Here is a 16,304-nt window from a genome sequence, read left to right as displayed (position 1 = left end):
GGTTAGGTAAAGATGTTTTACCTATCTGGGTGTAGTTAGGTGTGGTTAGGTAAAGATGTTTTACCTATCTGGGTGTAGTTAGGTGAAGATGTTTTACCTATCTGGGTGTAGTTAGGTGTGGTTAGGTAAAGACGTTTTACCTATCTGGGTGTAGTTAGGTGTGGTTAGGTAAAGATGTTTTACCTATCTGGGTGTAGTTAGGTGTGGTTAGGTAAAGACGTTTTACCTATCTGGGTGTAGTTAGGTGTGGTTAGGTAAAGATGTTTTACCTATCTGGGTGTAGTTAGGTGTGGTTAGGTAAAGATGTTTTACCTATCTGGGTGTAGTTAGGTGTAGTTAGGTAAAGATGTTTTACCTATCTGGGTGTAGTTAGGTGTGGTTAGGTAAAGATGTTTTACCTATCTGGGTGTAGTTAGGTGTGGTTAGGTAAAGATGTTTTACCTATCTGGGTGTAGTTAGGTGTGGTTAGGTAAAGATGTTTTACCTATCTGGGTGTAGTTAGGTGTGGTTAGGTAAAGATGTTTTACCTATCTGGGTGTAGTTAGGTAAAGACGTTTTACCTATCTGGGTGTAGTTAGGTGTGGTTAGGTAAAGATGTTTTACCTATCTGGGTGTAGTTAGGTGTGGTTAGGTAAAGATGTTTTACCTATCTGGGTGTAGTTAGGTGTGGTTAGGTAAAGACGTTTTACCTATCTGGGTGTAGTTAGGTGTGGTTAGGTAAAGACGTTTTACCTATCTGGGTGTAGTTAGGTAAAGACGTTTTACCTATCTGGGTGTAGTTAGGTGTGGTTAGGTAAAGATGTTTTACCTATCTGGGTGTAGTTAGGTGTGGTTAGGTAAAGATGTTTTACCTATCTGGGTGTAGTTAGGTAAAGATGTTTTACCTATCTGGGTGTAGTTAGGTGTGGTTAGGTAAAGATGTTTTACCTATCTGGGTGTAGTTAGGTGTGGTTAGGTAAAGATGTTTTACCTATCTGGGTGTAGTTAGGTAAAGATGTTTTACCTATCTGGGTGTAGTTAGGTGTGGTTAGGTAAAGACGTTTTACCTATCTGGGTGTAGTTAGGTGTGGTTAGGTAAAGATGTTTTACCTATCTGGGTGTAGTTAGGTGTGGTTAGGTAAAGACGTTTTACCTATCTGGGTGTAGTTAGGTGTGGTTAGGTAAAGATGTTTTACCTATCTGGGTGTAGTTAGGTGTGGTTAGGTAAAGATGTTTTACCTATCTGGGTGTAGTTAGGTGTAGTTAGGTAAAGATGTTTTACCTATCTGGGTGTAGTTAGGTGTGGTTAGGTAAAGATGTTTTACCTATCTGGGTGTAGTTAGGTGTGGTTAGGTAAAGATGTTTTACCTATCTGGGTGTAGTTAGGTGTGGTTAGGTAAAGATGTTTTACCTATCTGGGTGTAGTTAGGTGTGGTTAGGTAAAGATGTTTTACCTATCTGGGTGTAGTTAGGTAAAGACGTTTTACCTATCTGGGTGTAGTTAGGTGTGGTTAGGTAAAGATGTTTTACCTATCTGGGTGTAGTTAGGTGTGGTTAGGTAAAGATGTTTTACCTATCTGGGTGTAGTTAGGTGTGGTTAGGTAAAGACGTTTTACCTATCTGGGTGTAGTTAGGTGTGGTTAGGTAAAGACGTTTTACCTATCTGGGTGTAGTTAGGTAAAGACGTTTTACCTATCTGGGTGTAGTTAGGTGTGGTTAGGTAAAGATGTTTTACCTATCTGGGTGTAGTTAGGTGTGGTTAGGTAAAGATGTTTTACCTATCTGGGTGTAGTTAGGTAAAGATGTTTTACCTATCTGGGTGTAGTTAGGTGTGGTTAGGTAAAGATGTTTTACCTATCTGGGTGTAGTTAGGTGTGGTTAGGTAAAGATGTTTTACCTATCTGGGTGTAGTTAGGTAAAGATGTTTTACCTATCTGGGTGTAGTTAGGTAAAGATGTTTTACCTATCTGGGTGTAGTTAGGTGTGGTTAGGTAAAGATGTTTTACCTATCTGGGTGTAGTTAGGTGTGGTTAGGTAAAGATGTTTTACCTATCTGGGTGTAGTTAGGTGTGGTTAGGTAAAGATGTTTTACCTATCTGGGTGTAGTTAGGTAAAGATGTTTTACCTATCTGGGTGTAGTTAGGTAAAGATGTTTTACCTATCTGGGTGTAGTTAGGTGTGGTTAGGTAAAGATGTTTTACCTATCTGGGTGTAGTTAGGTGTGGTTAGGTAAAGATGTTTTACCTATCTGGGTGTAGTTAGGTGTGGTTAGGTAAAGATGTTTTACCTATCTGGGTGTAGTTAGGTAAAGATGTTTTACCTATCTGGGTGTAGTTAGGTAAAGATGTTTTACCTATCTGGGTGTAGTTAGGTGTGGTTAGGTAAAGATGTTTTACCTATCTGGGTGTAGTTAGGTGAAGATGTTTTACCTATCTGGGTGTAGTTAGGTAAAGATGTTTTACCTATCTGGGTGTAGTTAGGTGTAGTTAGGTAAAGATGTTTTACCTATCTGGGTGTGGTTAGGTAAAGACGTTTTACCTATCTGGGTGTAGTTAGGTGTGGTTAGGTAAAGATGTTTTACCTATCTGGGTGTAGTTAGGTGTGGTTAGGTAAAGATGTTTTACCTATCTGGGTGTAGTTAGGTGAAGATGTTTTACCTATCTGGGTGTAGTTAGGTGTAGTTAGGTAAAGATGTTTTACCTATCTGGGTGTGGTTAGGTAAAGACGTTTTACCTATCTGGGTGTAGTTAGGTGTGGTTAGGTAAAGATGTTTTACCTATCTGGGTGTAGTTAGGTGTGGTTAGGTAAAGATGTTTTACCTATCTGGGTGTATGCCATGAGGTCAGCCAGCACGGCGGTGGTAGCGTGGACCCTCCCTCCAGGATGGGATGAGGTGGAGGATGCAGAGGAGGAGGTGGAGGAGCCCTGGATGACTCTGTTAAACCAGTGTTCTACGTTCGGCGCCGGGTGGTTCTGGTACGGCGTGGAGGACACCATCCGGCCCACACGACGCAGTGAACCCTCGTCTTCTGATGCCGAGGACGTGTCTGTGAGGTCAGAGGTCAAAACAGGTAGGGAGGCAGGGTCACAGCAGAGACAGGAAGTACCACGGTGCGTCCCAAATGGCACCCTGTTCCCTATGCAGTGCACTACTTGTGAACTGAGTTATTTTAATATTATGCAACCAACTCATGCCTTGGAAGAGTGGAGAATGGAAACTAGGGGCCGAGACAGCCTCAAGGCTGAAACCCTTACCAGGGATCATCAACTAGATTAGACCAGGGATCATCAACTAAATCCAGCCACGGGTCGATGTTTTCTTGAGCGGATGGTCGGGGGCCCATACATGCTTACAAATCATTTGTAGACTGCAAATTGACCGCAAGAAGCCTAAACGGATATAATATTTGACCAAAACATAATTTCAAACTTTTCTTACATTTGTATATCAATCAAATGTATTTAATAAAGCCCTTTTTACATCAGCTGATATCTCAAAGTGCTGTACAGAAACCCAGCCTAAAACCCCAAACAGCAAGCAATGCAGGTGTAGAAGCACGGTGGCTAGGAAAAACTCCCTAGAAAGGCTGGACCTTGGAAGAAACCTAGAGAGGAACCAGGCTATGAGGGGGAAGAAGAAACAGAGGATCACATATATCTATCAATATTTTATGCGTGGGAATAATTTGGAAGAGATTTCTCAAATGAAAATCACTTGGGAGCTGATTTCCTAGTGTTTTTAGTCTTATGTCCAACAATAAAAAACGTAAATAAATCTATAGGGGCCATACCGTATAAAAGCGCATCACGACAGCTGTGATGGAAACAAAACGTTTCGGAATCATTTTATAAATGCCGACAGATCATTTGTTCATTCGGCATGGTGGGATCTTTTTGTACAATTAATTACACGAGAAATGGCGGTGGAAACACCTTAATGTGCAATAATGTATTTAATAACCACCATATGGAAGTAAACTTGAAGTCACGTGATATGGTGTGTGGTCCTCCCACTACGACTCAGGAAAGCATGCAGTTTATTAGGCTACAGATGAAACAGTGGCTTCCAAAGGTATTCACACCCCTCGACTAATTCCACATTTTGTTGTTACAGCCTGAATTCAAAATATATTTAATTTATTTAAATGTATCAACACACAATACCCTTTAATGGCAAAAGTGAAAACATGTTTTTATTGAAAATGAATGAATCTCATTTTGATAAGTATTCACACCCCTGAGTCAATACCTTAAAACACCACCTTTGGCGTTGATGACAGCTGTGAGTCTTTCTGAGTAAGTCTAAGAGCTTTGCACACCTGGACTGTACAATCATTTTCCCATTGTTACTTCTATAATCCATTAAGCACTGTCAAGTTGATTGTTGATCATTTCTACCCATCTACCAATAGGTGCCCTTCTTTGTGAGGCAATGGAAAACCTCCCTGGTCTTTTTATAATTTTTTGGGGGGGTAGATCAGCTTTAATATTGCAGATTGATTGTAGCTTTCATCAATGTAATTGTCTGCATCATTTCCAATCCCCCATATATTTCAACAGTGATGAGGCGACCCCGGGATGCTGGCCTTCTAGGCAGAGTTGCAAAGAAAAAGCCATATCTCAGAATGGCCAATAAAAATAAAAGATTAAGATGAGCAAAAGAACACAGACACTGGACAGAGGAACTCTGCCTAGAAGGCCAGCGTCCCGGAGTCGCCTCTTCACTGTTGACAATGAGACTGGTGTTTTGCGTGTACTATTTAATGAAGCTGTCAGTTGATGACTTGAGGCGTCTGTTTCTCAAACTAGACACTCTAATGTATTTGTCCTCTTGCTCAGTTGTGCACCGGGGCCTCCAACTCCTCTTTCTATTCTGGTTAGAGACAGTTTGCGCTGTTCTGTGAAAGGGAGTAGGAAACAGCATTGTACGAGATCTTCAATTTCTTGGCAATTTCTCGCATGGAATAGTCTTCATTTCTCAGAACAAGAATAGACTGATGGGTTTCAGAATAAAGTTCTTTGTTTCTGGCCATTTTGAGCCTGTAATCGAACCCACAAATGCTGATGCTCCAGATACTCAACTAGTCTGAAGGCCAGTTGTATTGCTTCTTTAATTCAGAACAACAGTTTTCAGCTGTGCTAACATAACTGCAAAAGGGTTTTCGAATGATCAATTAGCCTTTTAAAATTATAAACGTGGGTTAGCTAATACAATGTGCCATTGGAACACAGGAGTGATGGTTGCTGATAATAGGCCTCTGTACGCCTGTAGATATTCCATTAAAAAAAATCTGCAATTTCCTGCTACAATAGTCATTTACAAAATTAACAATGTCTACACTAATTCTGATCAATTTGATGTTATTTTAAATGGACCAAAAATTAGCTTTTCTTTCAAAAACAAGGACATTTCTAAGTGACCCCAAACTTTTGAACGATAGTGTACATATACAGATAAATACAGTACCAGTCAAAAGTGTGGACACACCTACTCATTCAAGGGTTTTTCTTTATTGTTACTATTTTCTATGTTGTAGAATAATAGTGGAAACATCAAAACTATGAAATAACACATGTAGTAACCAAAAAAAGTGTTAAACAAATCAAAATATATTTTATATTTAAGATTCTTCAAAGTAGCCACTGTTTTCCATGATGACAGCTTTGCTCAAGGTTCACACCAGCTTCATGAGGTAGTCACCTGGAATGAATTTCAATTAACAGTTGTGCCTTGTTAAAAAGTAAATTTGTGGAATGTGTTATTTCATAGTTTTGATGTCTTCACCATTATTCTACAATGTAGAAAATAGTAAAAAATAAAGAAAAACCTTGGAATGAGTAGGTGTGTCCAAATTCTTGACTGGTACTGGTAATACATACACGCATACATGCATATAAATACACATCTTTCAAATATATTTTCCTTTATCACTTTCTAACCCCACCACCCCTCCCCTAATTGGAGTAAACTAATGAACACCACCACCTAGGCTTCTACTTCTAGCTTATACAGTTGAAGTCAGAAGTTTACATTCACTTAAGTTCACTTAGGTTGGAGTCATTAAAACTTGTTTTCAACCACTCCACAAATGTCTTGTTAACAAACTATAGTTTTGGCAAGTCGGTTAGGACATCTACTTTGTGCATGACACAAGTCATTTTTCCAACAATTGTTTACAGACAGATTATTTCACTTATAATTCACTGTATCACAATTCCAGTGGGTGAGAAGTTAACATACACTAAGTTGACTGTGCCTTTAAACAGCTTGGAAAATTCCAGAAAATTATGTCATGGCTTTAGAAGCTTCTGATAGGCTAATTGACATCATTTGAGTCAATTGGAGGTGTACCTGTGGATGTATTTCAAGGCCTACCTTCAAACTCAGTGCCTCTTTGCTTGACATCATGGGAAAATCGAAAGAAATCAGCCAAGACGTTAGAAGTTTCCAAAAGCCTGAAGGTACCACGTTCATCTGTACAAACAATAGTACGCAAGTATAAACACCATGGGCCCACGCAGCCGTCACACCGCTCAGGAAGGAGACACGTTCTGTCTCCTAGAGATGAACGTACTTTGGTGCGAAAGGTGCAAATCAATCTCAGAACAACAGCAAAGGACCTTGTGAAGATGCTGGAGGAAACTGGTACAAAAGTATCTATATCCACAGTAAAACGAGTCCTATATCGACATAACCTGAAAGTCCGCTCAGCAAGGATGAAGCCACTGCTCAAAAGCTTGGTCGCAAATGGGTCTTCCAAATGGACAATGACCTCAAGCATACTTCCAAAGTTGTGGCAAAATGGCTTAAGGACAACTAAGTCAAGGTATTGGAGTGGCCATCAAAGCCCTGACCTCAATCCCATAGAAAATGTGTGAGCAGAACTGAAAAAGCATGTGCGAGCAAGGAGGCCTACAAACCTGACTCAGTTACACCAGCTCTGTCAGGAGGAATGGGCCAAAATTCACCCAATTTATTGTGGGAAGCTTGTGGAAGACTACCCAAAACATTTGACCCAAGTTAAACAATTTAAAGGCAATGCTACCAAATACTAATTGAGTGTATGTAAACTTCTGATCCACTGGGAATGTGATGAAAGAAATAAAAGCTGAAAGAAATAAATTCTCTACTATTATTCTGACATTTCACATTCTTAAAATAAAGTGGTGATTCAAACTGAAGTGGTGATTCAAAAAAACTAAAGTGGTGATTCAATTTTTTACTAGGATTAAATGTCAGGAATGGTGAAAAACTGAGTTTAAATGTATTTGGCTAAGGTGTATGTAAACTTCCGACTTCAACTGTATATACTATACACATTTTACAGGAACAGCTTATTTTACAATAGTTATATATTTTTTGTTTTCACTCCTGTCCTTTCTCTAACTTCATCCTCTGCCATCAATTTCTTTCACAAAAGTTCTGAACCTATATACATTTTACGGACACAGTATGTTTTACATTAGTCCCAACCTTCAGCTCCATTCAATACCTCCCATCCATCTCTTTACAACATCCATATTAGATTTCTATTTGCCATATATTTTTCAACTATGCCGTTTCACAAAAGATCTGAACCTTTCTTTTCTGAATTTCAACAGATTATAAATAAAATAAACAATTTGCTAGTAGAATTATTATTAGAGGTCGACCGATTAATTAGGGCCGATTTCACGTTTTCATAACAATCGTAAATCGGTATTTTTGGACACCGATTTGGCAGATTTTTTTAATAAAAATAATTACACCTTTATTTAACTAGGCAAGTCAGTTAACTTCGCTAGGGTACGTGAGACGGTAGCGTCCCACCTCTTCAACAGCCAGTGAAACTGCTGGGCGCCAAATTCAAATACAGAAATAGTCATTATAAAAATTCAGAAAATATACAAGTATTTTACATAGGTTTAAATATTAACTTCTTGTGAATCCAACCACGGTATCAGATTTTAAAAATGCTTTACGGCGAAAGCATACCTTACGATTATTTGAGAACATAGACCAGCAGACAAATCATTACAAACAGTAACCAGCCAAGTAGAAGAGTTACACAAGTCAGAAATAGAGATAAAATGGATCCCTTACCTTTGATGATCTTCATATGGTTGCACTCAGCAGACATTCATTTACACAATAAATGTTCCTTTTGTTCGATAAAGTCTCTTTATATCCAAAAACCTCTGTTTTGTTCGCGCGTTTTCTTCAGTAATCCACAGGCTCAAACGCAGTCAAAACAGGCAGACAAAATCCAAACTGTATCCGTAAAGTTCATAGAAACATGTCAAACGATGTTTATATTCAATCCTCAAGTTGTTTTTAGCCTAAATAATCGATAATATTTCAAACGGACAATAACGTCGTCAATATAAAAGGTAATATATATATATATATATATATATATATATATATATATATATATATATATATATATATATATATATATATATATAAAAGGTCGCGCGCATGAAAAAGCTCTGTGACACTTTAGGGTCCACTCATTCAGACTGCTCTTACTTCCTCATTTTTCAGAATACAAGCCTTTCTAAAGACTGTTGACATCTAGTGGAAGGCATAGGAACTGCAATTAGAGTCCTAAGTCAATGGATACTGTAATGGCATTGAATAGAAAAATTAAAAACAACTTCCCGAATGGATTTTTCTCAGGTTTTCACCTGCCAAATCAGTTCTGTTATACTCACAGACACTATTTTAACAGTTTTGGAAACTTTAGAGTGTTTTCTATCCAAATCTACCAATTATGTGTATATCATATCTTCTAGGCCCGAGTAGCAGGCAGTTTAATTTGGGCATGCTTTTCATCCAAAAGCCCGAATGCTGCCCCCTACCCTAGAGAAGTTAAGAACACATTCTTATTTTCAATGACGGACTAGGAACGGTGGGTTACTGCCTTGTTCAGGGGCAGAACGACAGATTTTTACCTGGTCAGCTCAGGGATTCAGGAGGAGCCCGCCTGATACGCGAATGCAGTAAGAAGCCAAGGTAAGTTGCTAGCTAGCATTAAATGTATCTTATAAAAAACAATCAATCATAATCACTAGTTATAACTACACATGGTTGATGATATTACTAGTTTATCTAGCGTGTCCTGCGTTGCATATAATCGATGCAGTGCGCATTCGTGAAAAAGGACTGTCGTTGCTCCAACGTGTACCTAACCATAAACATCAATGCCTTTCTTAAAATCAATACACAGAAATATATATTTTTAAACCTGCATATTTAGCTAAAAGAAATCCAGGTTAGCAGGCAATATTAACCAGGTGAAATTGTCAAATCAAATCAAATCAAATTTTATTAGTCACATACACATGGTTAGCAGATGTTAATGCGAGTGTAGCGAAATGCTTGTGCTTCTAGTTCCGACAATGCAGTAATAACCAACAGTAATCTAACCTAACAATTCCACACTACTACCTTACACACACACACAAGTGTAAAGGGATAAAGAATATGTACATAAAGATATATGAATGAGTGGTGGTACAGAACGGCATGGCAGATGCAGTAGATGGTATAGAGTACGGTATATACATATGAGATGAGTACTGTAGGGTATGTAAACATAAGTGGCATAGTTTAAAGTGGCTAGTGGTACATGTATTGCATAAAGATGGCAAGATGCAGTAGATGATATAGAGTACAGTATATATACATATGAGATGGGTAATGTAGGGTATGTAAACATTGTATTAAGTGGCATTGCTTAAAGTGGCTAGTGGTACATTTTTACATAATTTCCATCAATTCCCATTTTTAAAGTGGCTGGAGTTGGGTCAGTATGTTGGCAGCGGCCGCTAAATGTTAGTGGTGGCTGTTTAACAGTCTGATGGCCTTGAGATAGAAGCTGTTTTTCAGTCTCTCGGTCCCTGCTTTGATGCACCTGTACTGACCTCGCCTTCTGGATGATAGCGGGGTGAACAGGCAGTGGCTTGGGTGGTTGTTGTCCTTGATGATCTTTATGGCCTTCCTGTGACATCGGGTGGTGTAGGTGTCCTGGAGGGCAGGTAGTTTGCCCCTGGTGATGCGTTCTGCAGACCTCACTACCCTCTGGAGAGCCTTACGGTTGTGGGCGGAGCAGTTGCCGTACCAGGCGGTGATACAGCCCGACAGGATGCTCTCGATTGTGCATCTGTAGAAGTTTGTGAGTGCTTTTGGTGACAAGCCGAATTTCTTCAGCCTCCTGAGGTTGAAGAGGCGCTGCTGCGCCTTCTTCACAACGCTGTCTGTGTGGGTGGACCAGTTCAGTTTGTCCGTGATGTGTACACCGAGGAACTTAAAACTTTCCACCTTCTCCACTACTGACCCGTCGATGTGGATAGGGGGGTGCTCCCTCTGCTGTTTCCTGAAGTCCACAATCATCTCCTTTGTTTTGTTGACGTTGAGTATGAGGTTATTTTCCTGACACCACACTCTGAGGGCCCTCACCTCCTCCCTGTAGGCCGTCTCGTCGTTGTTGGTGATCAAGCCTACCACTGTAGTGTCATCCGCAAACTTGATGATTGAGTTGGAGGCGTGCATGGCCACGCAGTCGTGGGTGAACAGGGAGTACAGGAGAGGGCTCAGAACGCACCCTTGTGGGGCCCCAGTGTTGAGGATCAGCGGGGTGGAGATGTTGTTACCTACCCTCACCACCTGGGGGCGGCCCGTCAGGAAGTCCAGGACCCAGTTGCACAGGGCGGGGTCGAGACCCAGGGTCTCGAGCTTGATGACGAGTTTGGAGGGTACTATGGTGTTAAATGCTGAGCTGTAATCGATGAACAGCATTCTCACATGGGTATTCCTCTTGTCCAGATGGGTTAGGGCAGTGTGCAGTGTGGTTGCGATTGCGTCGTCTGTGGACCTATTGGGTCGGTAAGCAAATTGGAGTGGGTCTAGGGTGTCCGGTAGGGTGGAGGTGATATGGTCCTTGCGCCGACCGAGATGGCCGCCTCGCTTTGCGTTCCTAGGAAAATATGCAGTATTTTGTTTTTTTATGTGTTATTCCTTACATTGGTACCCCAGGTAATCTTAGGTTTCATTACATACAGTCTGGAGGAACTACTGAATATAAGAGCAACGTCAACTCACCATCGTTACAACCAGGAATATGACTTTCCCGAAACGGATCCAGTGTTTTGCCTTCCACCCAATACAATGGATCTGATCCCAGCCGGCGACCCTAAACAACGACGCCGTAAAAGGGGCAAACGAAGCGGTCTCCTGGTCAGGCTTCGGAGACGGGCACATCGCGCTCCACTCCCTAGCATACTACTCGCCAATGTCCAGTCTCTTGACAATAAGGTTGATGAAATCCGAGCAAGGGTAGCTTTCCAGAGAGATATCAGAGACTGCAACGTTCTTTGCTTCACGGAAACATGGCTTACTCGAGAGACGCTAACGGAGTCGGTGCAGCCAGCTGGTTTCTTCACGCATCGCGCCGACAGAAACAAACATCTTTCTGGTAAGAAGAGGGGCGGGGGTGTATGCCTTATGATTAACGAGACGTGGTGTGATCATAACAACATACAGGAACTCAAGTCATTCTGTTCACCTGATCTAGAATTCCTCACAATCAAATGTCGACCGCATTATCTACCAAGGGAATTCTCTTCGATTATAATCACAGCCGTATATATCCCCCCCCAAGCAGACACATCGATGGCCCTGAACGAACTTTATCTGACTCTTTGTAAACTGGAAACCACACACCCTGAGGCTGCATTCACGGTAGCTGGGGATTTTAAGGGCGTCACTGTGCTTGCAGTGTTGAATTATGCTACTCTCTTTGTTTACTGTTGTGCTATCATCAGATAATAGCATCTTATGCTTTCGCCGAAAAGCCTTTTTGAAATCTGACATGTTGGCTGGATTCACAACGAGTGTAGCTTTAATTTGGTATCTTACATGTGTGATTTAATGAAAGTTTGATTTTTATATCATGTTATTTGAATATGGCGCGCTGTATTTTCCCTGGATATTGGCCGGTGGGACGTTTGTGTCAGAGAAGTTAACATTTCATGGGGTGAGGGACCCGTCATTAACATTTCATGGGGTGAGGGACCCGTCATTAACATTTCATGGGGTGAGGGACCCGTCATTAACATTTCATGGGGTGAGGGACCCGTCATTAACATTTCATGGGGTGAGGGACCCGTCATTAACATTTCATGGGGTGAGGGACCCGTCATTAACATTTCATGGGGTGAGGGACCCGTCATTAACATTTCATGGGGTGAGGGACCCGTCATTAACATTTCATGGGGTGAGGGACCCGTCATTAACATTTCATGGGGTGAGGGACCCGTCATTAACATTTCGTGGGGTGAGGGACCCGTCATTAACATTTCATGGTTAGTCTACACCTGGTTGATTTGATTGACATTCGTATAAATTCCAACTTTTGCATGAAAACTGGCCCACATTTTGGGGGTATATTTTGCCTCTGGTTCATATTTTGTCTTCTTATGGCTGGGGGCAGTATTGAGTAGCTTGGATGAATAAGGTGCCCAGAGTAAACTGCCTGCTACTCAGGCCCAGAAGCTAGGATATGCATATTATTAGTAGATTTGGATAGAAAACCCTCTGAAGTTTCTAAAAATGTTTGAATGATGTCTGTGAGTATAACAGAACTCATATGGCAGGCAAAAACCTGAGAAAAAAATCCAACCAGGAAGTGGGAAATCTGAGGTTTGTAGGTTTAAGTCTTTGCCTATCCAATATACAGTGTCTATGGGGTCATATTGCACTTCCTAAGGCTTCCACTAGATGTCAACAGTCTTTAGAACCTTGTTTGAGGCTTCTACTGTGAAGGGGGAGAGAATGAGAGCTGTTTCAACCAGATGTCTGGCAGAGTGCCATGACCTCACTCAGGCGCGCCCCCGTGAGAGGTAGCTGCGTTCCTTTTCCTTTCTAAAGACAAAGGAATTCTCCGGTTGAAACATCATTGAAGATGTATGTTAAAAACATCCTAAAGATTGATTCTATACATCGTTTGACATGTTTCTACGAACTGTAATGGAATTGTTTGACTTTTCGTATGGCCTGCTCATCGTGAATTTGGATTTCGGTACTAAACACGCGAACAAAAAGGAGGTATTTGGACAAATGATGGACTTCATCGAACAAAACAAACATTTATTGTGGAACTGGGATTCCTGGGAGTGCATTCTGATGAAGATCAAAGGTAAGTGAATATTTATAATGCTATTTCTGACTTCTGTTGACTCTACAACATGGCGGATATCTGTATGGCTTGTTTTGGTCTCTGAGCGCTGTACTCAGATTATAGCATGGTGTGCTTTTTCGGTAAAGCTTTTTTTGAAATCTGACACAGCGGTTGCATTAAGGAGAAGTTGATCTAAAGTTCCATGCATAACACTTGTATCTTTTATCAATGTTTATTATGAGTATTATGCATGTTTTGGAACTACTGAACACGCCAAAGTAGAATACGATTTTTGGATATAAATATGAACTTTACCGAACAAAACATACATGTATTGTGTAACATGAAGTCCTATGAGTGTCATCTGATGAAGATCATCAAAGGGTAGTGATACATTTTATCTCTATTTCTGCTTTTTGTTACTCCTCTCTTTGGCGGGAAAAATGGCTGTGTTTTTCTGAGACTTGGTGGTGACCTAACATAATCGTTTGGTGTGCTTTCGTCGTAAAACCTTTTTGAAATCGGACACTGTGGCTGGATTTACAACAAGTGTATCGTTAAAATTGTGTAAAATACTTGTATGTTTGAGGAATTTAAATTATGGGATTTCTGTTGTTTTGAATTTGGTGCCCTGCAGTTTCACCGGCTGTTGACGAGGTGGGACGCTAGCGTCCCACATACCCTAGAGAAGTTAAACGAAAGCAGAACAGCGTGGCCAACCTTTACCAGCTCAGAGGATCTTATCAACATGTAGTGATTATCCCATAACTGTAAAATATTGTTCAATTTGTTTTCTCCATTTGACGCAACAAACTTTTCCATGTTGCAAGCAATGGTTAAATTCTGCTGAATTGGCTCAGCAACACCAACAGTCCGAGCACCAGACAGACAGTTTCACTGTGGTGACCTATGTTAGGATCTGATCTAAGGTCCAGATGGGTTGTGGGTAGCAGGGGGTACGGTTTAAGGACCAGGTGAGTTCCGGGTAATGTAGTATGATCTTACCTGGGGGAGTGCATGCCTCTACAGAGGACTGAACTAGAACAGAGCGTCTCTTGGAGGGCATTGGCATCTTCCGCTCTTTGTACTTGGCCAAGGCAGCGTGAACGGCTTCTGTATGCAGGTCTAGACAAACACAAAGATCACGCAAACTTTTATTACACAGTATCATACATATCCTGCATGCACTGTGTGAACACTTCCTGAAAAACATCCTTTAGGTTATGTCAGCATTGGAACAGACACCTGAAAGTCTTATCCCAACCATAATACACATTTAGGGGTGGTTCCCAGGACAGACAAGCCAAATCCTGGAGTAAAAGGTATTTCCAATAGAGATTCTCCTTTGAGCATGATGTTCAGTCCAGGACTACACATAGGGGCAGTTTCCCAGACACAGACTAAGTCCATCTGATCCTGTAGGATTGTCCTCTTACCAGATATGAAGCCTTCAAACCCCCAGTCCATCTGATCCTGTAGGATTGTCCTCTTAGCAGATATGAAGCCTTCAAACCCCCAGTCCATCTGATCCTGTATGATGGTCCTCTTACCAGATCTGAATGCTATTCATTGACTACAGCTCAGCGTTCAACACCATAGTACCGTCACAGCTCATCAATAAGCTAAGGACCCTGGGACTAAACACCTCCCTCTGCAACTGGATCCTGGACTTCCTGACAAGCTGCCCCCAGGTGTCAAGGGTAGGTAACAACACATCCGCCACGCTGATCCTCAAGAAGGGGGCACCTCAGGGGTGCGTGATCAGTCCCCTCCTGTACTCCCTGTTCACTCATGACTGCATGGCCAGGCACGACTCCAACGCCATCATCAAGTTTGCAGATGACAACAGCGTTAGGCCTGATCACAGACAACGATGAGACAGCCTAGAGGGAGGAGGCCAGAGACCTGGTCGTGTGGTGCTAGGACAACAACCTCTCCCTCAATGTAATCAACACATAGGAGATGATTGTGGACTACAGGAAAAAGACTGAGCACGCCTCCATTCTCATAGAGAAGCAGGTTGAGAGCTTCAAGTTCCTTGGTGTCCTCATCACCAACAAAATAACATGGTCCAAGCACACCAAGACAGTCGTGAAGAGGGCACGACAAAGCCTATTCCCCCTCAGGAGACTGAAAGGATTTGGCATGGGTCAACAGATCCTCAAAAAGGTTATACAGCTGCACCATCAAGATCATCCTGACTGGTTGCATCACTGCCTGGTATGGCAACTGTTCAGACTCCGACCGCAAGGCGCTACAGAGGGTAGTGCGTATGGCCCAGTACATCACTGGGGCCAAGCTTCCTGCCATCCAGGACCTCTATACCAGGCGGTGTCAGAAGGCCCTAAAAATTGTCAAAGACTCCAGCCACCATAGTCATAGACAACCCCCCCAGTCCATCTGATCCTGAAGGATTGTCCTCTTATCAGATCTGAAGCCTTCAACCCCCAGTCCATCTGATCCTGTAGGATTGTCCTCTTATCAGATCTGAAGCCTTCAACCCCCCAGTCCATCTGATCCTGTAGGATTGTCCTCTTACCAGATCTGAAGCCTTCAACCCCCCAGTCCATCTGATCCTGTAGGATTGTCCTCTTACCAGATCTGAAGCCTTCAACCCCCCCAGTCCATCTGATCCTGTAGGATTGTCCTCTTACCAGATCTGAAGCGTTCATCCCGTGTGTTGGTGGCCCGAGACTTGTTGTGTTTGGATCCTGGTGGAGCAGCCTGAGACAACATCTGGATCCTGTTCTCCTTCTGCAGAGATGGTTCTACACAGAGACACAGTAACACACGATGAGACACATTTACCTCTAACCCTGACATGATGTCTGGATCCTGTTCTCTATCTGCAGAGATGGTTCTACACAGAGACACAGTAACACACGATGAGACACATTTACCTCTAACCCTGACATGATGTCTGGATCCTGTTCTCTATCTGCAGAGATGGTTCTACAGCTAGAGACACAGTAACACACGATGAGACACATTTACCTCTAACCCTGACATGATGTCTGGATCCTGTTCTCTATCTGCAGAGATGGTTCTACACAGAGACACAGTAACACACGATGAGACACATTTACCTCTAACCCTGACATGATGTCTGGATCCTGTTCTCTATCTGCAGAGATGGTTCTACAGCTAGAGACACAGTAACAC

General features: G+C 41.8%; 1 protein-coding gene across 5 annotated transcripts in view; it reads right to left on the bottom strand.

Moving 5' to 3' along the window:
• dip2a (disco-interacting protein 2 homolog A) overlaps positions 1–16,304 on the bottom strand; it is a 275,105-nt gene that overhangs the window by 190,623 nt on the left and 68,178 nt on the right. For 4 of the 5 annotated variants that reach the window (XM_071341941.1, XM_071341938.1, XM_071341937.1 and 1 more), the window contains 3 exons: positions 15,797–15,910; positions 14,148–14,267; positions 2,799–3,026 (listed from right to left, as the gene is read on the bottom strand). In XM_071341941.1, coding sequence (XP_071198042.1) covers positions 2,799–3,026; positions 14,148–14,267; positions 15,797–15,910 — 462 coding nt within the window. The remainder of the gene's footprint in view (positions 1–2,798; positions 3,027–14,147; positions 14,268–15,796; positions 15,911–16,304) is intronic. The other variant, XM_071341940.1, reaches the window with a different exon arrangement.

Source organism: Salvelinus alpinus, chromosome 14 (genome assembly GCF_045679555.1).
Source record: "Salvelinus alpinus chromosome 14, SLU_Salpinus.1, whole genome shotgun sequence".
Lineage (NCBI taxonomy): Eukaryota > Metazoa > Chordata > Actinopteri > Salmoniformes > Salmonidae > Salvelinus > Salvelinus alpinus.
This window is presented reverse-complemented; position numbering and strand designations above follow the sequence as displayed.